Below are 24,428 nucleotides of genomic sequence, written 5' to 3'. Positions count from 1 at the left end.
GAATGAATGAATGCATGAATGAATGAAAAACCTTGAAATCTACCCAATGACACACGTGCTTGGATGACATTAAGCAAATGTGATTTATGCTGCAGTCACAGGAGTGTGCCATAGATATTTAACTGCATAACACAGCCTCATCAGGCCTACTGAGTACCTCCTAAAAGTGTGGTTTACACCCCAGAAGTGGACATTTGACATCTTGCTGGCAAAGCTTTCCTATTTTAATGGTCATTCATATTGTAGCTCATGACACTATTTTTATGTTCCTTATCCTTAGATTCTTGAAAAGATATTAGTAGCGTTTGAAATAACAAATTAGTCATCTCTACTGATTGACAGGCACTAATCTTAACATTCATTCAACATAGGGATACTAGACTGTTCATAATTAATTTGTATGTACCTTTTCATAGGAAACCTATAAATGTACTTTATGTTTTTTCAACTCTATCCATAATAGTAATTTTTCAATATGCTAATGACATATTATCAAGTTAATGTGTTAATGTTATATTAGGATTAAAAAATCTGATACCAGGATTTTATGTATATCTTTTCTGGAAGTTATTATGTGATGTATCTGTTATTATATAGTGCTATTTATATCTTTCAATCCACACTAAATATGTACATCTATTCTTTCTTCCTTTCTTTCTTCCATTTTTCTGCTCTGCTTCCATTGATGACTCTATACTTTTGACTCCAGACTGGCAATATGAGGGTAAGATGACAAAAATAAAAATGCCAAACAACCTCATGAACATTGCTTGTCTGTCTTTGTTTTATTCTCTTTAGAACATTATTAAAATTCTATTCACTCCCTTTAATTAGACCCTTTATCACAATTAAAGTCCAATTATGTTTGTTTCTGTTGTGAAGCTTTAATTACAATTTATCCTTGTTAATCATTCCTTTATGTTATTTCTTTGGGTTAAATTACCATCCCATTATCTCTGCCCTGAAGGACTTCTGCTCTCCAGTGGTCTCTGCTGGTGTTTTCTCCATAAGATTTGAGTAGTTTGGTGGTGCACAAAGTGAACGTGTTATGATGTTGTAAGGGGTCTCTGTGGTTGTTCTGAAAAAAAATTTAATATAAAATATTAAAAGTAATGATGCATATCAATTTGTGGGATTTTTCTTTTAAAATATCAATATATATCCCAGTGAATTTGATCTCAAGGTTAATGCTCGTGCAATTGTTACTTCTTACGTATGGTTGTTTTCTCTCCTTAGATTGCAAACTAGCTAGGGGAGGACCGCCAGCCACCATAGTTGCCATTGATGAAGAAAGCCGGAACGGTGAGTGAGCTTCATGTTTTACAAATGACCTGTCCAAGAGGGATTTCTTCCCCTTTCAACCCTAGATTTGTTACATGTGGAAGTACTAAATGAAGTTAACCCAAATCTACAAATAGTGCTCCCCTAATTTCTTCCGTGTATGAGTTTAAATTGGGCCACACGCGCAAAATGCTTTACCTGGATCAAGAGACACTTCCGTGACTGGAAAGGTTGCATAGTCTTGACTGTAAAGGAGTCACTGCACCCAGTCAGTCCCAAGAGTGAATCCAGATATGGCTGGGGTCTTTCTTTGTCACTAGGTAGAGTTGACTGTCACCCACACAAACATCTACTCACCTAAATAAGACACATTGCATCCCTCCAAAAGAAGTCTACCGAAAGGTAAGCCTTCCCCTGGCAGCTTACGCTGGTGGGAATCTGGTAAGGATTACCCTTATAGCCCACTAGACATGGTGATACAGGAATGGTTATCGGGAGAACTGAAAATCCTTGGGAAGAGAGAACCTGACGAAGGTTCTGAGAGCAGAGGAAGAAGCTTGAGTGTTCGCTCAGTTGGTCTGCCATCATTAAGTAATAGGGAATCCATACTAAGTTCTTCAGAAAGTACTTTTCCTTATCAAAACCAAAAATAAATACAGCTGGTGCTTTGTTCTGCAACGCTCTCTTAGCCTTTTAAACTTCAGTGTGTTTACAGATTCTTTTCTGTTAGGTTGCAGTAAAACGGTATCTCTCAAGTCTTGGTTTCTATTTCAAACTAGTGTAAGTGAGAGAATGTGCTAGGAGGCTCAGTTTGACTACTAATTCTGTGATGGACCTTCCATGGGGCTTGTTCCCTTTGTACTTTGTGTCTATTGGAAGCAGTCTGTTTTCCAGTTCAATAAATAAATAAATATTCATATATATACACACACACATATAAAGGAGTTATGTCAATTGGCTTATTACAGAATGACATTTTTCCTGGAATTTAACCCTACATATATTCTGAAAATTCTATAACATATGTAATACCTTCATTGTGCTGTATTAGAAGCATTCCTTTAGAGGTGCCTGAGTGGCTCAGTTGATTGAGCATCTGACTTGATTTCTGTTCAAGTCATGATCTCCTGGCTCATAGGATGAACCCTGCATTGGGCTCTGCACTGACACCACAGAGCCTTCTTGGGATTCTCTCTTCCTCTCTCTCCACCTCTCTCTCTCTCTCTCTCTCTCTCTCTCTCTCTCTGTCTGTCTCAAAATAAATAAATAAACATTAAAATAAAACATTCCCTTACCCCTTTGAAGAGTTGGCATGATTTTTTTTTCTTCTTTTTCCATATCCTTTGGAATCATCCAAAAATGTCCACAGCATTGCTGGTCTCCATTTAAACAAACTTAATTACCTATACTAAATTTTAGCAACACTTAAAAATACCACAAAAATTTGGATGTTTTCATTATTTTTAAATGTCCAGTATATATTGAGCATGAAAGCATATGAAGTTAATGAGTTATTATGATATATTTGAATAAACTGGAAGTAAATCTTAGATGTGTTTATAGAAAATAAAAAATACGTGAAAACGCTATATCAGGAAAATTTTCTTTTGCCCATGTAGAAAATTATGGTTTATATATCATTAACTATTTTCCAAATACAAATCTGTAATATTTCAAAATCAAATCCGTATTTTCTAAATATTCTCCAAGGAAAACAGTTGGCCTTTTAAACCAAAGACCAAAAAGAAAAAACATGATAGGAGACCACTCTCTATTTTCGTTTCCCTGTGGTTCACAATTAACTTGAACTTACAAGCTGAGTTGAACTAAAACACTTAATTTTACTAAATAATTTCGTTTTAACACGTGATCCTTTACAGAGATTATTTGCCAAACAGGTGATTATAGACAGTAATGATGGTGCTATTTTACCTCCCCCCTGTGTGGACTAGATCCCACTTTCAAAGGATCAGGAACTCTGGGAAGCCCTTGCCACAGAGTGCTGTGTACTGCATGTGGTAGACGTTCAATATTTGCGTTCTAGAAGAATGTGACATGATTCAGCGTAGTAACGTTGTGTTCTTTAATTGGCATATTTTGTAGAAACTGCCAACTACTCAGAATGCTGCCAAAGTTACTTGAGTGTCATCACAAGCAATATAAATACTTGTCTGGAGACTAAATGTTTGCATTTTTGTTTTACATTAAACTTCTAAAAATATGATCCAGTGAACCTCTGCCAGAGATTATAATGCGGTATGCCGCCATCTTGTCTTGAATGTCTGAAGGAAGCAGCGTATGAAAGCGTGTCCTATATTTTTCTTCAGTCTATCTAAGGAACTTACAGTAAGACAGTTAATTCTGATCCTGCTCTTAACCTCTCTTAATTTCTCTTCCCCACCAGTTTTTAATTGGTTGTAATAAAACCTGGGGATATTTGATTTTACCGGTTTCATAAACACTCATTTTAAAGAACAAATCCTTTCTTAAGTCAAACTGGTAAGTCTATCGTGTGTCAGCTTGCCTGTGGTTTACTTTATTAATGACTGCAGGTAAATAATATCTATTGCTAAAGACCTCTTCCCACTGAAGTATAGCTTTTAGTAGCTTACTTTTCTTTTTAAGTCTATACTTAATGTTCTTATGTAAGTCGTTGAGGTCCATATATAGAATGTCCGTTATTTGTCACATGCACCTGCATCTTTCACAACTTTTATACTGCGTGGGATGGGACTATTTCCTCGTTGTGAATACGCATTATAATTGCATTTTCACAAACGTGTATGTTTGAAAGATAAAAACTGTAATAGGTAAAGATCCATAAACTTCTTTGTAACCCTGGGCTCTGTCAGATTCTTCCCCTCTTTGATCATTGTTCTCAACAGAATATTGATAACAGATTCTTCATATAACTCTCGACCTGAACCAAGATAACTATAGAAAAACAGAAGTTATGCTTTAAGGACACAATGTCAACACATAAATGGACATGTGCTGGCCCCTGACAACCATGAGAAAAGCCTTGAGGTGGTGGGCATGGCATGTTTAATGTGCAGTTACATTTAGAAGGGAGAATGCATATGGAGAAACAGACTTAGGACATATTCTCTTATTTAATAAAATAAGAATATCTACAAATTCTTTCTGGAAAACTTTTGTCCCCACAAAAGCCTACACATGGATGTTTATAGCAACTTTATCTCTAATTTCTTTTTTTTTTTTAACGTTTATTTATTTTTGAGACAGAGAGAGACAGAGCATGAACGGGGGAGGGTCAGAGAGAGAGGGAGACACAGACTCTGAAACAGGCTCCAGGCTCTGAGCCGTCAGCACAGAGCCCGACGCGGGGCTCGAACTCACGGACTGAGAGATCGTGACCTGAGCCGAAGTCGGACGCTTAACCGACTGAGCCACCCAGGCGCCCCTTTTTAAATTTTTTTTTTAATGTATAATTTCTAAAACTTGGAAGCAAACAAGATGTCCTTCAGTAAGTGAGTGGATAAACTGTGCTACATTCAGACAAATGTAGGGATAAAAATAAAGAGCTGACGAGCCAAGAAAAGCGTGGAAAAACCTATTCTTGTTTTTTTTTTTTTAATTCCAGTATAATTAACCAATTATATTAGTTTCAGGTGGATAATGTACCAATTTAGCTGTGCTATACATTACCCAGTACTTATCAAAATAAGTGTGTTCTTAATACCCATCACCTCTTTCACCCATTTCCCCACCCACCTCCCCTCCGGTAACTATTGGTTTGTTCTCTGTAGTTAAGAGTCTGTTTTTTTGGCTTATTTTGTTTGTTTGTTTGGGCAGTATAGACATTTTAACATTTTTTTCCCATTCTATGAACATGGAACATATTTCCATTTGTTTGTGTTGTCCTCAGTTTCTTTCATCAGTGTTTTACAGTTTCAGAGTATAGGTCTTTCATCTCCTTGGATAAGTTTATCCCTAGATATTTTATTATTTTTGATGCAATTGTAAATGGGATTGTTTTCTTACTTTCTCTTTCTACTACTTCATTATTAGGGTATAGAAATGTAATGGACTTTTGTATGTTGATTTGGCATCCCACAACTTTACTGAATTCACTTATCAGTTCTCGATTTTTGGTGGAGTCTTTAGTGTTTTCTATAAATATTATCATGTCATATACAAATAGTGAAAGTTTTTTTTTCCTTCCTTACCAATTTTAATGCCTTTTGTTCCTTTTTCTTGCCTGATTGTTATGGCTAGGACTTCTAGTACTATGTTGAAAAAAAGTGGTGAGAGTGGGCATCCTTGTTTTGTTCCTGATCTTAGAGGGAAAGCTTTCAGTTTTCACCACTGAGTATTATGTTAGCTGTAGGTTATCCAATTGTTGGTATATATTTTTTTTCATAATATTCTCAAAGTCCTTTGTATTTCTATGATGTCAGTTATGTCTCCTTTTTCATTTCTGATTTTGTTTATTTGAGCGCTCTCTCTCTCTCTCTCTCTCTTAATGAGTCTGGCTAAAGGTTTATTAATTTTGTTATTTTCAAAGAACCAGGTCCTGGTTTGATTGATCTGTTCTATTGTTGTTTTGTTTGATAGTTTGTTTAGTTTCGATTTTGTTTATTTTTGCTTTAATCCTTACTATTTCCTTCCTTCTACTGGTTTGAGTTTCATTCATCCTTGTTTTTTTAGTTCCTTTATGTGTAAGGTTAGGCTGTTATTTGAAATTGATTTTGCTTCTTGAGGTGGACACATATTGCTCTAAATTTTCCTCTTGAGTAGCTTTTGCTGCATCCCAAATATTTCAGACCATTATGTTTTCATTTCCTCTGTCTCCCTGTATTTTTTTTTAATTTTCTCCTTGATTTCTCGGTTGACCCATTCATTGTTAAATAGCATGTTATTTAACCTCTATGTTTTTGTGTTCTTTCCAAATTTTTTCTATAGTTGATTTCTAGTTTCATATTGTTTTAGTCAGAAAAGATGCATAATATGACTTTGATCTTTTTGAATTTGTTGAGCCTTGTTTTGTGGCCTAACATGTGGTATATTCTGGATAATTTTCCATGTGCACTTGAAAAGAATGTGTAGGATGGAGTGTTCTGAATATATTTGTTAGATCCGTCTAATCCAATATGTCATTCAAAGAGACTGTTTCAAAAAAGGAAGGAAGGAAGGAAGGAAGGAAGGAAGGAAGGAAGGAAGATAGAAAAAAGATACTGTTTCTTTGTTGAGTTTCTGTTTGGATGATCTACCCATTGCTCTCTTATTGGGAGCATAAATGTTTATAATTGTTATCCCTTCTTGTTGGATTGTTTTCTTTATGATTATTTAGTGTTCTTCCTTGTCTCTTGTTACAGTCTATGTTTTAAAGTTTATTTGTAGACATGGAGAAATCCTAAATACACATACCTAAGTGAAAGAAGCCAATCTGAAAAGTCTACATATGTATTATTCCAACTGGAAATACAAAAGTATGGAGACATTCTTGAAAAGGCAAAATTACAGAGAAAATACAAAGTTCAGTAGAGTCTGAGGGTGAGTGGGAGAGAGATAAATAAGCATTACACAGAGGATATTTTTTTGGTGGAAAATACTCTATATGATATTCTAATGATGGATTTATGTCATCATACATTTGTTCAAACCCATAGAATGTATAAAACCAAGAGTGAACCCTAAGGTAAACTATAGACTTTGGATCATTATGATGTGTCACTGTAAGCTTATCCTTAATTTCTAAAAAAGTACCATTCTGATGAGTGATTTTGATAATGGAGTAGGCTATGTGTGTGAGAGGATATGGTGTATATAGGAAATCTCTGTATGTCCCTTTCATTTTTTGTTGTAAATAACATGGCTCTAAAGACGTCTTTAAAAATCTTTCTGGAAATATATGTTCTAGGTTCAACGGACTCTTAGCTGTTTGTGGCACTGAGTCTGTACTGGAAGGAAGGAGGAGGAGCAGTTATACCAGAACCATTGACAGTCTGTCCTCAAGTGCCAGCTGTTGTACAGGAACTGTGGCATGGCTTCCAGACAGGTTTTAGTACATCCAGTTTGGGCTTATCCTTAGGAACTGGACAGATCCATAGGCACAACTGAGGCAAGGGGACCAGAAAATGGTTTTAAGTCATGGTTAAATCATGTAACACTGTGATTGTACAAAAAATGGAAAGATTCAGAGGCAAAGGGGTTTTAAGTGAGGGATTAAAGCCCATCCTAAAGGCCCTTTATAGATTTAAAGTCAAAAAGATATTGTGAGCTGAGAGCAAATTTGAGAAATGAAGAGTGACGCTGAATGTATAGTTTGAAAGCAGCCGCCAACAAAGGATGCCACAGCTGACTCAATGGGGAGTTCCCTTTTCACTCTCAGGGAGCATTCGAGAGTCAGGGTATGAGTGAGGTTGAGGATTACAAACCCCTACCTGCTTCCTGAAAGGGAGAGGAGGCCACAGAAAGAAGCGGTGACTTCAGTTGGTCACCGCTTCCCCAGAGTGGCTCTGGTCCAAGTATGCAGTTAGGGTAGAGGAGGAAGGGGTGTAGAAGTTGGTCCTTTACTTGAGACAGTCACGGTATTGAGAGGTATTTAGGAGTTCCTCAGTGTTCTTTTCCTTCCATTGTCAAAACCACTAGGCTTAGAGGAGGATATTACATTTTTTGTTGATGTTTCTCTTTCCCTGTAGTTGCCAATTGCATGCACTTTAGTTTATCAGAAGGAGTTAGTCAAACTCTGCTCTGCACACCTCCAAAGGTTTTCAAGGGGAATCACACACATTCCCAGGGAGACAAAAGCAAACAAAACAAAAGCAAAACCTTGCTTACACTCATAGACACAAAATCTTCAAATAACCAACAGTGTTTTAATGAACATTCCCAAAGTATAAACAATGTGTGATGTGATAAAAATCTTTGGCATCCAGATGTTCATTCAAATGTTTTGCCCATTTTTAATTTATTCTCCTTCATTCCCCAAAGAGAAAAGAGTCCACACTGGCTGAAGGTTTTTACAATCTGAGGGGAAGAAGGGTTGACTCTGTAGAGTAGCACATGATAGATGAGTTGAACCACAGATGTGAGACTGCAGGAGGTATTCAGGACAGAGGAAACTAAGGAACCAACATGGCCGGTGTCAGGTAGCCTGGATGACTGTGTTCTATTCGGGTATAGTGAGAGACTCCCAAGAAGTGGTGGCTGCTGGACGTGCGTAGTAGATGCAGAATGTTTCAGTAATAAGTTGTCACAGACAGAGTCCTTGGCTCTTGTAAATAGTTGAAGAAATGGTGTTAAAGATTGAATTTCTTATCTGGGCCTGTCCCTGGGCCATGCTTCTTGCAATGCGTCAGAACTAGGACACTGGCTTAAGATGTCCCTGGATTTAACTCTCTGTCTCTCTGTGCCTATCTCTCCTTCTATCAGTTCTATGATAAATAATTCTTTTGGTTATTTCAAATAAGCGTAACGACTGAGAGTTGCCAACATAATTTATATATTAAATAAAATCTGAATTCCAAGATACCTTCTGAGATATTAAGCTTTTGGAAGTTGTATGGAGCTTTACTCATGAAAACAAGGGGAGGGAAAATCAAGTGAATATGTCTTAGGAGAGGGTTAGTTCTCAACAGCTACTTTCTGCAGGCGCTTTAATTCCGTCTCTGTTTTGCACTGTTGTCTCATTGCTAGTGGAAACAGTGTCTCTTTCTTTGAAGTCTTAATTGCTAAATCCAAATTGAAAACAAACGAAAACAAACAAAATGCAGCGGACTCTCTACTATACGCTATGAAACACAGCAAGTGTAGCAATAATAGAAGCTCAAAAATTAGGGGAAATTAATGGGTGACGGCACAAGCTTATAAAATACTAAAATAAGACTAACGTTTTGTATGGGGTCATGTAAGATCATCAGTGCTGACATCAAACAATTGATCTTCAGCCTTGTATGACGGTTTTTGTGTCTTCTGGATAAATAGGAAAAATATTTTCTTTTCTGTAATTTATAACATCCTAACTTGATTCTTAACTGACAAAAAACTTACATATTTTTATAAGACATTAGTGGTCTTCGGGCTAGATTGCTTCTGGATGTTGCATAGGACCGAAAGCATGATCACAGATTCCTTTATTGTCATTTTATTGCTTATTTCACCCAGTCTTCAACGAGTCATTCTGAGTTGTTTCCGGTGAGAAAAGAACATAGAGATGAGGAAAGAGGTTTTTTTCCATAAATTATAAAGGAGTTAAATTAAGCTATCCAAAATCCATTTGCCAATATCAGACCTAAGTTGATGTAAAAAAAAAAAATCGTGTTCAATTCCTCATGTATTTTAATCCTCTAATTGCGCCTATAAGACAACTGTCATAAGAGAAAACAATTTGGCTCTGTTCATTACTGGTGAAGCTATATATGCAATGAGGCATTCTGCTTCTTTTCATTTGTGCCAAAGAATCATTTTCTAAAAGGTCAGCAGCTGCAAACCTTCTGAATATATAACTGAAATGATAAGTAAATAGGAAAGTTTCTAAGCATTAAGGAAATAGGTTGTTACTTATCTCAAGTTATCTAGAATTTTATTGACATTAAATCATATATTAATGTTTCATTTATGATTTTTTTTTTTTTTTGCTTGTCTGTTGACTGAATAGCACCCAATATGTAGTGGGTTTGCCAGAGGCTGGAGTAACGGAAGGATCATAAAACAGGAGGGAGGGGAAATGCACAAAGCAGACAGAAGTCAGAAAGGCCAGCAAGCTAGGGCACTTTAAGATAAGGAAAACAAGTCTGTGAAAGTTAGTAGCCCCTCATTTACTGTTTAAATTTCAGAATGCTAATGCTATTACCAATGATGAAAAGATTAAAGAGTAGAAAATGACCCCTGGTCTCCAATAAAATGAAAGGCATATTTAAGAAAAAAACGTTCTATCCTAATTGTATTTTTCCCATTGCTTAAATCCTTCATGTTAATCACATATCTAATAGGAATAATCTGAATTACATAGAATTAAATCGTGTCACACACACAGACTTCCACACAATGCTGTTATTGTACTCACCCTTTTTTCTATAGATGGCATCTAAATCATAAGTCTTTAGGGCAAATGGTGGGAACTGGTATTGATTTTATTTGCATAGACTGTTGGAACGTGGGCCATGGGCCACATGGGCAGTAAGCAGTATTAGGAGGGAAGGCCTATGAATGTTCTTTCCACTTGTAAACATGAAGGAAAGAAGATACTCCATATTTTTTGTCAGAACAATAGGAAAATCTGTATATTAAAGATGTCATTCTAATTTAAATTTTGATTTCTTTTATGAGCTGAACAAAGCATATCTGTGTGCCTCATGTGGCCTGCAGGCCACCAATATTTTGACTTCTAATTTGGATAACCAAGACCAGAGAAACGAGTTAGCCTGATGTAAAAGACAGATGGTTCCACACGGGAGAAGCCACGTCCAGAGGATGAGGCTTTGGTTGGAAGGAAGCAGGAGACCTTGGCTTTGAGCTTTCTCTGCATATCCACAGCACTCTTTACCTGTAGCTCATTCAATGTTTGAGTTTCATTGGGGAGTGAGTCCCTGGTGGGAATTATTTAGGATAGAAGAGACAGCAAGGTTTAATTACTGGTTTTAGAATCAAGCTCCTGGAGGTATTCTCTGCCCAGAACCTTTTTAAGAAATGTCTACACCTGATTTCTCCTGTGCCTTATGACAAATATTGGCCCCTAGGTTACTGATCCTCATCGCTGGGACAGCAGGCCTATGGGTTTTCCCCTCTGTGAGGACACAGAAATCTGAAGTCGGTCAGTCCAGTCACTTCTGAATAGAGGAGAGTAGTACACATTTTAAAGGTTATGCAACAGTAACCTGGATGATATGAAATGTTTCTTGGACTTAAAATAACTCCTATAGCAGTTTTCAAAACAAATGTTCAAATGCCCTGTATTTCTAATTGGAATTGTTGATGTAATTCAATTAAATACGCTTGCACATGTGCTTTATGGATTAATGAACGTGGTACGTGGTTGCCCTACACCTATAGCTACTTCATAAAACCGCGAGGGATATACTGGAGCTAGCGTTTATTTCCTGTCTGTACCAGAGGATGCAGCACAAGCCAATAGTGCATACTTACTCCTTAGAACAAATAAAAAAATGAATCTCTTAACTGTACTCCGTCATGAAAGATTTGGGGAATCGTCACAGCTATGCACCATTACAACACATTCAGCTTGGCTAAAATACAAAGGGCTTTATTAAACAGAATGTGGAGATATGCTGGGGCGCCTGGGTGGCTCAGTGGGTTGAGCATCCAACTCTGGCTCGGGTCATGATCTCACAGCTGGTGAGTGCGAGCCCCATGTCAGGCTGTGTGCTGACAGCTGGGAGCCTGGAGCCTGGAGCCTGGAGCCTGCTTTGGATTCCGTGTCTCCCTCTCTCTCTGTCCCTAAGCCACTCGCATTCTGTCTCTGTCTCTCTCTCTCTCAAAAATAAATAAATAAATAAATAAATAATATAAATTAAATAAATAAATAAATAAATAAACAAACAAAATTAAAAGAAAAAAGAATGTGGAGATATGCTACCATGTTTAAGATGCTTTCTCTTTAATCTACTCAGAGTACTTGCCATTGTGATTTGTTTTGTTTTGTTTTGTTTTGTTTTGTTTTGTACCAGCTCTTATCATTATTTTCTAGCCTTCACATTTTGCCACACGGTAATTCTTACTTCTTAAGTCTCCAGTGCTGGCTGCTTAGCCCTAACACTCCTTCTTAACTCTGCACACTCTGGAAACAAGGCTCTTTCCAGAAATCTTCTTTTCCCTGCTCTTCTTTATGCTGGTCTTCTTGTGTGTTTGCTTTTCCTTTTGAAAATTTACAAATCTACAAAACAGTTGTTTGAACTTTTCCATTTGTATGTAGTTGAGAGGGTTGCTTCTGAAAATGGTTTTGAGTAGGAAAGGAACAGTGCTTACCAGTCAGGGTGTGCAAGAAAAGTTATCTCCCCAAGTGTCTCTACCAAGTTCATTTACTGTTCTTCAGAGTATTTATTTAGCCATGTGAGAGCTCTTATCATAAACGGCCAGACCAAAGGTTATAAATGAATTCAAAACAATTTGAAAACAAAATGAATAATTTAGAAGCTACCCTTGAGACTTTGTCTATAAACTTAGAAACAGCCTGTTGAAGATGTTTGTAGTGAAGAAGCTTTATGCAACACTGTTGTAAACAAAGACGTGCTTTCTTTCTTCTTTTTTTGTTTTTTGTTTTTTGTTTTGTTTTGTTTTGTTTTTTTTATTTCTAATGACCAGTTTATATCTCTACTACGTTTACTCGCTGTGTCAGGTAGTGATTATTAAAATGAATGTTTAATTCCTATTATTTGAAAATTCTTTTGACACCTTCAGTCTTGATGTCTCTAAAATGAGGCCCAATGCCGAACAGGCTATTGTCACTTAACCCCAATCCGTTATGTGTTCCAGAAGAGAAGTGATTATTTCAGCTTGATTTCAGTCTGTTTCAAAATGCTAGCTAAGTCCCACAAAATATCATTTTTCTCCATCATTTTCACTCTTTACCCAATGCTACTCTGGCTTTTTTTTTTTTTCCAGTGGAAGCAAAACAATTAAAATGATATCTGACTTTGAGGAAAGTAAATATCAGCAATTTGAAATTGAATACAGAGATTATTTTTATCTTCCCACATAGTCCCAGTTTAGCTGCTCACATGATGCATTTCTAGATTGGAAATCCCTATTTTGTATATTAAAACATCTTTTCATTGTCAACAAATGAGACATTGATAAGAAACTAAACATCCTTGTAACTGTTGTTTTTTTTTTTTTTTTTTTAAAGAAACCTCAGATATTACCTTTTGGGCTTTAGTTTTATAAAAGCATAATGCTAAAATTAACATTTTTGAAGTGTTGTGTTGTATTTTAAGTATCAATAAGAATTGAGCGTTCTTTCTCCTGGTATGTCTGTTTTTAACTTAAATTTTAATTTTTAACTTATTGACTATTAGTCAAAATTAAGGCTCTAGGAAAATGTAGCTTCTTAATTCTGTGCCACAGTCATTCAGGAATCACACAAACATCCCTGGAATATGTGAGAGAAATTTCTTCTGTGAGTCTTATTACATGGGGTAAGGCATACAGTTGTATTTCTGTTAACCCAGTGGTGGAGAGACCAGCAGAATGCCCTGTAAATATACAGAATTCAGTTAGACTATAAATATAAATCCATGCTCTAGGGGAAAGACAGGATGGAAGGGGAACATGTAAGCCTGTGGCTCATATTTTTCTGCCCACAACTGATGCAACCTTTTATCTTAAAATGGGGAGTATTAGGATCATTTATAGTAGATTGCAAGTTTCCTGAGAACAAAGACTGTATCTGCTTTGATTCATTGCTGTGATGCCAGAAGGTAGCGAAATGCCTGCAGGCATTTCAAAAAAAAACAACCTACTTTTTTTTGACAGAGTGAATCATTAACATGAATCCCACAAACACCCGCTATCATTAGAGTTAAATGGCACTCACCTGTCTGTTTAGGATAGTTTGGAGCATTTTCATCATTAAGATTTTTCAACATAATCGACCATTAATCACAATTCACTGTGCACATAGAAGGAAACTGTGTCCTTTTTAATTTTAAATGTTCTTTTTTGCCTGCATGACCGTGTCTACAATGAGACAAATTTCTTTTGTATTTATAAAATAGTTTTGACATTAATCAAAAGTAAGTGAATGCTAATATGTATAAAATGAGGAACCTCATCCATCAGTGCAACAAGTTACAGAAACCACCCCCCAGGACTGAGGAATCAGTAGAGCCAGAACCTCACCCATCAGTGCAGGCAACAGGATATAGACAAATCCCCCTAGGGCTGAGGAGCCAGTGGACCAGAAAATGCCTAGTCCCTCTCCCTGTTGTCAGGCAAAAAAAATGGGTGAGTTCAGTCCTGGGCAGACAGTCATGCATGAGATAGAATCTGCAGAAGCCTAGCCTTCCCAATGGCTGACTCCAGCATAGCATTAGAGAAAAAAGGCAAGAAGGAAGGAAGGAAGGAAGGGAGAAAGGAAGGGAGGAAGGAAGGAGTTAAGGAAGGAAGGAAGGGAAGGAGGAAGGAGTTAAGGAAGGTATGAATGGAAAGAAGGAAGGAGGGAGGGAGAGAGGGAGGGAGAGAAAAAATTGATCATAGCAGAGGCAGTAAGAGAAATGTCCCTGGTCCACCCCTCCTCCCAGGAGACCTGGGAAGAGCCTGGCTTGGCCAGTGGAGGTGATCTCTCCCACAGAGGGAAAAGGAAAGCAGTGAGTAACCATCAGGCTACTCCAGCTGGGTGTTTGGTTGGGGGAAGCCCACCCGTCCCCACCAGCTCCTGGGGCTCTGCAAACTGGGGGAGGGAGGATGCTGAGAAGCAGATAAGCATGCCAGATGGTGGTAACAGGATTGTGCAGAAAGTCCACCCACAAGCCTCTGGGAGTTCCACTCCCAGAGTTCTTTCTGCTGGGTCTGCAGGCACTCCAAACCCATGCTAAACCCGCATCCCCCACTCTGCCATTTGTTCCTTGTATGTGCTCCCAGGCACACACAGGAACAGGAGCCCCAGTAAACAGGGAGCTTAAAGAAAGCTGGCCTGGGGCCAAGGTTGGCAGACCAGGGACAAACTGCAAACTTGAGCTATAGCTCCACCTTCTGGATTCCAAAGAGAGATCTCTAATAACAAGTTGGGTGACCTGGAAAAATCAAATAGAGGTCTCTAGTAGCCAGCTGGGTGACCTAGAAAAACCAAGGAGAGGTCTTTAGTAGTCAGCTAGGTGACCTGGAAAAACCAGAGAGGTCTCTAATAACCAGCTGGGTGAACTGGAGGAACCAAGGAGAGGTCTCTAATGTCAGCTGGGTGAACGGGGAGAACCGGAGACAGAAAAGCTCACAAACTGCCTACAAGAGCAAACAAGAAGAGTAGAGAAGCTATACTTTCTCAAGGACAGAAACCAAAACAAAACAAATCTGCCATAATAACACCACCGTAGGATCTAACAATGCATGTGCTGAAGGCTAAGGGCAAAGAGTTAAAGAGGTGTCAGCTACTCCAGATAGGAAAGCAAGCATGCATAACAACAAGCAATATGAAAAATCAAGGTGACATGACCTCACAGAAAGAACATAATAAGTCTCCAGCCACCAAGTTCAAAGGCAGAGAATATTTCAATCTAACTGATAAAGAATGTAAAGTAGTGATTTTGAAGAAACTTGGGAAGTTACAAGAAAAACTATGAGAGATAATTCAATGAAATTGGGAATAAAATATGTGAATAAAAAAAAGGACCAAATAGAAATCCTAACCTGAAGAGCCAATGACCGAGATCAGGTGAGGCAGCATCAGTAACTGGGCAGACCAACTAGAAGGAAGAATGAGTGACTTGGAGGATAGGAGTTTTGAAATGACACATGAGAAAAAAGGGAAATACAATTTTGAAAGAGCAAAAAGAGTCTATCAGAACCACCAAAACCCAGAGAATGGCAATATATTAGAATATATATTATTCTAGAATATATATTATTCTATATTTTTCTCTAATATATTATATTAGAATAATCAGGACTCCAGGAAGAGAAAAGGAAGACAAAAGGACAGTCTCTTTAAGGAAATAACAGCTGAGAACTTGCCAAACCTGGGGAAAGATTTGGACGTACAAGGCCATGTAGCTGCATGAACACTTTATTATCTCATGTGAAAGACCATCTCCAAAACACGCTGTACTGAAATTGTCAAAATACAATGATGGAGACAGGGAAAGGCAGCCAGGAAAAAAGTGTATAGGACACCCAGAGGAACCCTGTTAGGCTATCAACAGATTACTCCGCAGAAGCTACAGGCCAGGAGAGAGTCGAATGGTGCCTTCAAAGTGTTGGGAAACAAAAACAAAAATAAAACACCGCCAGCCAAGATACTTTATGCTGCATAGTTGTCCTTCAGGTACGAGAGATAAAGACCTCCCCAAACCAACAGAAGCGGAGGGAATTCGCCACCACAGGAATCGCCTTGCAAGAAATGTGGAAAGAATTCTTCAGGCTGAAATGAAAAGATGCTAATCCATGACACAAAAACATCTGAAAGTATACAACACAGACAAAACGGTGAAAAATATGCAGTGAGACCTGGAAAAACTCTATTTTAGGATAGAGTATTAACCACTCATTTGTGGTAGAAAGGTTAAAGGAAAAGTAGTAAAAATAATTATAGATACTATAAATTGTTGAAGAAATTACTCAACATAAAAAGAGATAATTTGTGATGTCTGTAGTATAATAGGGAGGAGTAGGAGGCTAGATCCTTTATTGGTGATCAAAGGGAAGTTGTTCTCAGCCTAAAATGGACTGTATTATCTATAAGATGTTTTATGTAAATTCTGCTGTAACTACAAAGCAGAAACCTGGAGTAGATCTACAAAAAGGAAGAGGGAAGCAGGGCACATCTCAACAGAAAATAATCAATCTACAAAGACATGCAAAAACAGAGGGAAAAAGAAACATTGGAAATACAAAACATCCATATAGAACAATTAATAAGATGGCATTAGTAAGTCCTTTATGTATCAATAATTACTAAATGAAATGGGTCGAATGCACCAGTCAAAGGCACAGAGCGGCTGGATGGATAAAATGCAATATCCAACATAGACTCAAAATGAAGTAATGGAAAAAGACATTCCTTACAAGTAGAAACCAAAAGAAAGCAAGGTAGCTACTACCTATATTGTGCAAAATGTAGACTTCCAGCCAAAGCTGATAAAAGAGCCAAGGGAGGTCACTATGTAATGATAAATAGATCAATCCATTAAGAAGATATAACAGTCATAAATATATATGCACCCAACACTGGAGCACCTAATATATTAAGTAAATACTAACAAATATTAAGGGAGAAATAGACAACAATACACTAATAGTAGGGTATTTCAACACTCCACTTTCAACAATAGATAGATCATCCAGACAGAAAATCAACAAGGAAACGATGGACTTGAACCATACGTTAGACCCCATGGACCAAACACACGTCTTTAGAACATGCCTTTCAATAGTAGCAGAAGACACATTCTCGTCACGTGCATATAGAACATTCTCAAGGAAAAATCATATGATAGGACACAAAGTATGTCTCTGCAAATGTAAGAGGGTCAGAATCATACCAGTATCCTTTCCTACCATAATGGGATGAAATTAGCAATCAACCACATGAGGAAAGCTAGAAAACATGTACAAGTATATGGAGACTAAACAACACACTCCTAATCAATCAATAGGTCAAAGAAAAAATCAAAAAGGAAATCCAAGAATACCTCAAAAAAAAAAAAAGAAGAAAGAAAGAAAAAGGAAATATAATGTATCTAAACCTACAGGACACTGCAAAAGCAGTTCTGAGGGGGAACTTTACAGTGAAAAATACATATAGAATTCAGAAAGATCACAAAAGACTAACTCTATACCTCAAGGAATTAGGAAAAAGAACAAATTAAGCCCAACAGAAGCCTAAGCAGAAGGAAGGGAATGAAGAGCAGAGGGAAAATAAATACTATAGAAAAAAAATCACCAACCCTAAGTGCTGTTTAATTTTGATTTTTTTAACAAAAATTTTTAACATTTATTTAATTTTTAAGAGACAGACACAGCATCCGAAGCAGGCTCCAGTCTCCAAGCTGTCAGCCCAGAGCCCGATGCAGGGCTCGAACCCATGAACTGTTAGATCATGACCTGAGCTGAAGTCAGAGGCTCAACCAACTGAGCTACCCAGGCCACCCCCCCCCCACCTTAAGTGCTGGTTTTTTGGAAAGGTAAACAAAATTCACAAAATTTTAATGAGACTAAGGACAAAAGAGAGACAATTCAAATAAATAAAATCAGAAATGCAAGAGGATATGTAACTGGCAGCACAGAAATACAAGCAATCATAAGGGACTATTATGAACAATTATACAACAACAAATAGATAACCTACAAGAAATGGATAATTTTCTAGACTCAGACATTCTACCAACAGAATCAAGAAAATAAAAAGTCTGAACAGAAAGATAACAAGAAGGAGATTAAATTAGTAATCAAAAACTTGCCAAAGCAGAAAACCCTAGGACCTGGTGGATTTACTGGAGAATTCTACCAAACATTTAAAGAAGAATTAACACCAATCCTTCTCAAGCTTCTAAAAAATTAAAGAGAGGGGACACTTGCAAACTCATTCTATGAGGCCAATATTACCCTAATATCAAAGCCAGACAGTGGCACCACAAGAAAAGAAAACTGTAGACCAATATCCCTGATGGACATAGATGCAAAAAATGTCAACAAAATAGTAAACTGAATTGAAGAACTCAGTGAAAATATTACACACCATGGCCAAGTGGGATTTGTCCCTGGGACACAAAGATGGTTCAACATATGCAAATCAATAAATGTGATACACCACATTGATAGAAGGAAAGATAAACATCAGATGGTCATCTCAATAGATGCACAAAAAAATTTTGATAAATACATCTTTTCATGATAAAAAAAAAAACAACTCTCAACGGAGCAGGTATAGAAGGAACATACCTCAATATAATAATGTCCATATGCCACAAACCCACAGCTAACATTATACTTAATAGAAAAAAAAAACTGGAAATCCTTCATCTAAGATCAAGAATAAGAAAAGATTTCCCATTGTTACCACTATTATTCAACATAGTATTGGAAGTTGTATTTAGAGCAATCAAGCAAAAAAAGCAAACCAAAACAAGATAAAATAAAAGGCAATCAAAACAGGAAAGAAATAAAATCGTCATTATTTGTCAGTGATACAATTTTATATATTCAATATGCCCTCCAATTAAAAAAAATGGATCTAGTAAATGAATTCAGTAAAGTTGTATGATGTAAAATAAATCCACAGAATTCAGGTGTATTTCTCTACATTAATAAGAAATCTTAAAAGGAAATAAAGGACACTGTCCCACTCATAATATCATCAAAACAGTAACGTATCTGAAAGAAATGTATCCAAAGAAGTGAAGAGTCTTCACAAGGCCAACAATACCATTCTAGAAGAAATGAAAGAAGAGACAAATGAATGGAAGTGTATCCTGTGTTTGTGGATTAGAAGAATTAATATTGTTAACGTGTCCATGTTACCCAAAGCCATTTGTAGATTCCATGCAATCCCTATCAAAATTCCAAGGACATTTTTCACAGAAGTAGAAAAATAATCTGAAAACTTGTAGGGAGGCACAAGAACACCCAAATAGCCAAAGCAGTCATAAGAAAGAAGAATAAAACCAGAGGTATCACACTTCCTGATTTCAAACTACATTGCAAAGCTATAGTAATTAAACCAGTATGATATTGGTATAAAGATATTCACATAGATCATTGAAACAGCCTGGAATTATACCTTCCCATATATGGCCAACTAATATTTGATAAGGGAGCCAAAAACATCCAATAGGGAAAGTGGTGTTGGGAAAAGTGAAGTTACCTGCAAAAAGAAGAAAAAAGGAATTGGAGCCCTGTCTTACACTGCACACAAAAATTAACTTGAAATTGATCAAAAGCAAAATATAAGACCTGAAGCCTTAAAACTCCCAGGAGTAAACATAGGGAAGAAGTTCCTCTAATGCCACGCCCATTGGTCTTGGCAATGTTCTTTTATTTGTTTGTTTGTTGTTTTGTTTTTGTTTTTGTTTTTGTTTTTTGGATATGACATCAACAGCACCGAAACAAAACAAACATCAGAACAAATGGCACTACATCAAACTTAAAAGATTCTGCACAGCAAAAGAAACAGTCAAAAAAATGATTAGGCAACCTACTGAGTGGGAGAAAGTATTTGTAAACCAGGTCTTGGATGAAGTGTTCATATCTAAATTTATAAAGAACTCTTACAACTCAATAAGCAAAAAACAAACAATCTGATTTAAAAAATGGGTGGAGGGCCTTAACAGACATTTCTCCAAGGAGGACATCCAGATGGCCAACAGGCACTTGAAAAGATGTTCAGCATCACTCATCATCAGGGAAATACAAATCGAAACTGCAAGGAGATACCAACTCATACCTGTCAGAATGGCCAGAATCAAGAAGAGGCAAGCGTTGGTGAGGATGTATGAAAGAAATTTTCTACACTCTTGGTGGGATTATAAAGTGGTTCAGCTAATATGGAGAACAGTATGGAGGTTCCTCAAAGAATTAAAAATAGAACTACCATGTTTTCCAGCGATCTGACTTCTAGGCATATAACCATCGGAAATGAAAACAGGTCACTGAACATGTATGCACTCTCATGTATTTTGGCATATTATTCGTGATAGCCAAGAAATGCAAACAATCTAAGTGTCTCAATGGATGAGTGAATAAAGATGTGGTGTGTATATACAATTGAATATTATCCAGCCATGAGAAAAAAAGAAAATCCTGCCATCTGCAATAACATGGCTGGAACATGAGGACATTATGCCAAATGAGATAAGTCAGAGAAAGAGAAATAGTATATGATAATCACTTACAGGCAGAACCTTAAACAAAATGAACTTGAACAAACAGTAAAATGGTAGTTACCAGGAGCTGAGGGTGTGGTAATGGGAGAGATGTGGTTTAATGGCACAAACTTGCAACTTGCAGATAAATAAGTCCCAAAGATCTAATGCACCTTGCAGTTATTATAGATAACTGTATTATAAACATTACACTTGTGAAGACACTAGATTTTCACTGTACCCACCACTGGTAGGGGAAAAAAAAATTCTTTAACTCAGATACAGTAGGATTTTAATTCCAGGTGTTCCATTTGCTATTTGCGTAGTTTGGGGAAATTGTTTCATCTTTCTGGTAATTTTCCCAATTATATAATTGGAGATAGAATATTTATTGTGGAGAACTGTAATGAAGATTAGGTGAACTAATGCCCATATTGCTTCCAGTAGACAGTAGGTGCTCAGTAAATGGAAGCGACTCCAATCAGCACCACGACTTCCACTACTAAGACCACCAGTATTCATCTAGACTGACTGTTTGTGTCTTGAGTAGCCTAGAAGTTGTAACATGACTACCTGAGTTTTCCTCAGGAACCAGGAACCCACACAGGGGAGGTGACTTTAAAGGTCGAAATAATAATTAGTTGCCACTCTGGGGATTAATCTGGTGTTCAAACACCAGACTCTAGGGGCACATTATCACATTCCAATGGACTCTTGCTCATTAGTTCACTTGCCTTCTTGGAGAAATTTCTTTGTGCCTCAAAATCCTTATCTGTAAAATGGGAACAATTACATATCCACCTCAAGAAGCTGATGTGAGGAATCATATGAGTAAAATGCATGCAAACTAGTTATATACTTTGTAAAACCTAAAGAACACCTAATAAATATAGCTCTCAGTATTGTCAGCTTCTCATTTCTCGGTTCCATGTACCTTTGTCAGAGCAATGCTCATAAAATAAAATTATATTAAGAAAAATGTAAAAGTATTAAATGCATGTAAAATATATGTGTAGGGGCACCTGGGTGACTCAGTCAGTTAAGCATCTGACTCTAAATTTTGGCTCAGTTCACTATCTCACAGTTTGTGGGATCGAACCCCATCTTGGGCTCTGGACTGACAATATGGAGCCTGCTTGGGATTCTCTCTCTCCTTCTCTGTGCTTCTCCCCTGCTCAAGCTCTCTCTCTCTCTCTCAAAATAAATAAATAAACATTTAAAAAAAGGATATATGTGTATCTATTACATATGTATATACACACACATATAGAATATATTATCTCTATATAGATTTATCCATGTCTAGATATGTCTCCCCATATATTCTTTGTGTATGTATGCATATATATATATGTGTATATATATATATAAATATATGATATATAAATATATACCTCATATATATATTATATATAAATACATATGTATATGATGTATAAATATACATATAAATATATATATATGATACTCTGCAGAAATAACGGCGTTTTACTATTTTTACTTAAACGGAAGTCTGCAAAATGAAAAAGCAAGAGACTTTCCACAAAAGCACACTGGGATACCCAAACAATGTGAGATTATTAAAGTATACTGCAAGTATAAAGTGCAAAACAAATGCTTCCAATAATACTCTGAAATGTTCTCGTAAGGAACAACTGGTATTTTTCTTTATACATGCTTCAGGAGCAACAATAGTTTATTAGCCATGTAATTATTAGAGGGACCCTAAAGCATGCATTAGAATTATGGCCTTGCAAAGAAAATGCCTTTGGGTGTTTGGAAATAACCATTGCTTTGCTCTATTTTTTTTTAAAGATCAGTTAATATGAGAACAAGCTGAGGGTTGATGGGGAGTAGGAGGGAGGGGAGGGTGGGTAATAGGTATTGAGGAGGGAACCTTTTGGGGTGAGCACTGGGTGTTGTATGGAAACCGATTTGACAATAAATTTCATATATTGGAAAAAAAAAGATCAGTTAATAAAAAAAACATGTTTTGGACTTTAAAAATCTCTCTACTGGATTTATGTCTACATATTTATTTGTTTCCAAGTGTTGTGATATCCTGGCACCTGTACACAGTCATTAGAATAAAAACAGGAACTTCTATGTACTTGTTTGTTCATTAAAAAAAATATATATCCTGCTACCCCTGGAAAGTATTGCTTCAGAATACTGATGAGTTAACAAGTGACTATATATTTTATATTCACTTTATTCACATGCAAAATATTTTCTAGTCCAGGTTTTGCAAGCAGTTCAGTATCAACTCATTTAGTCAATTGAAAAATATCTAGGGTGTCTCTACTTTATTATTCTGCTAGACAATCGTGTTAATCTTCAAGCTGTAAACTTTAGGGCAGATAAATTGTCATTTATTATAGCGTTTCCAGGTATATGTTAAAAAATTCTTTCTAGGCATAAGGTCAAAGATTTCATACATTTTGAGATATATTATTATGTTTTTAAGACCCAAATATCAGTACTTTCTCATATAAATTTCCGTGTAACATAGAAATAATTTGATTTCCACTTAATATCTGAAAAAACAGCTCCTTTCAAAATTTTGAATTTTAGATACCCAATGTAATCAGTCCCTTTGAATTACCCATGAAAGCACTAACTTTATAGAAATTATTTTAAGCCATTTTGCATATTTCCAATATTCTTTACTGGGATTGAAGGGAAAAAATATCTATGTCTTATATCCCACTCTTCTCTCCAAAATCAAAGTTGCTCGATGTGATTCTCTGAATTTATCCTGCAAACATCTCAGGTTTAGTAGGTGCTGATTTCTTGAATATTTAAAAGAACTCATTTGACCCATGAGTTGTGCATTTGAAATAGCAAATAATAGGATGGATGGTGTAGATGGAAAATGTCTAATGAGATGAGCTATAAGCTCGTCTTTAGTGTCTGAAATTATTCCAAACAGCATGTCCAAATATGCTTTTTCACTATCTGCTATTATCATGAGGCAATGATCATGTGCAATTGTATTACTACCACGGGAGAAGGAAGAAGTCCCATATTTCTGAGAATATTAGTTGTAGTATGGTTAGGTCTACTTCCACAATTTAATTTTGTCCATCCTTAAAAATAATTTCAAACTACAAATTGGCATTCTGCTTTGAGGATGCATAAAAACTGCTGTTATTTGAAGTACATTTGTATGGTCAAACAAGACAGTACTTGGAGGGGGTGATGTATTGACATGCATTGAAAATCTGTCTGGGTCCTGTGTTAGAATTTGAAGGTTATTTTTGGGTAGATGGGTGTTGTATCTTTGGACCAAGGGAAACACCCCTTCCTTCTTTTCACTTTTGTCTAAAGACGTATATATGAGGAACTACACGACTTTGGGATATTTGTATAGTTTCTGTGATAAAGGGCATATGACCATGGATAAGGGGCGGGGGGGAGGTAAAAAGGGTTTTCTTGGAGTAACCCATTTAAGAATGTGGCTACACCTTCTCAATCTGCCAGTACGGGTTATCACTTACAACTCCATCATGTTAAGACAATAGCCAAAAGGAGTGGTAGCAATTTAGGAAAACAGCAAGAGATAAAAATAGGTCTTTTTATTTTAAAAGCATCTTCATTCCTGGGGTCCCACAATTCACCAAGCAGCTTGCTCTGGCTCTTTCTTTGGAATTC

General features: G+C 36.7%; 1 protein-coding gene across 16 annotated transcripts in view; it reads left to right on the top strand.

Moving 5' to 3' along the window:
* Positions 1–24,428, top strand: part of PCDH15 (protocadherin related 15) — a 1,681,879-nt gene that overhangs the window by 1,009,369 nt on the left and 648,082 nt on the right. For 11 of the 16 annotated variants that reach the window (XR_008425054.1, XR_008425055.1, XR_008425056.1 and 8 more), the window contains 2 exons: positions 710–724; positions 1,237–1,302. Coding sequence is in view for 13 of the 16 variants with exons in the window: in XM_053910276.1 (XP_053766251.1) it covers positions 710–724; positions 1,237–1,302 (81 nt within the window). In the remaining 3 variants the exon portion in view is untranslated. The remainder of the gene's footprint in view (positions 1–709; positions 725–1,236; positions 1,303–24,428) is intronic. The other 5 variants (XM_053910280.1, XM_053910279.1, XM_053910281.1 and 2 more) reach the window with 1 other exon arrangement.

This window comes from Panthera pardus, unplaced genomic scaffold (genome assembly GCF_024362965.1).
Source record: "Panthera pardus isolate Hobbes unplaced genomic scaffold, ASM2436296v1 HiC_scaffold_22, whole genome shotgun sequence".
Classification (NCBI taxonomy): domain Eukaryota; kingdom Metazoa; phylum Chordata; class Mammalia; order Carnivora; family Felidae; genus Panthera; species Panthera pardus.
This window is presented reverse-complemented; position numbering and strand designations above follow the sequence as displayed.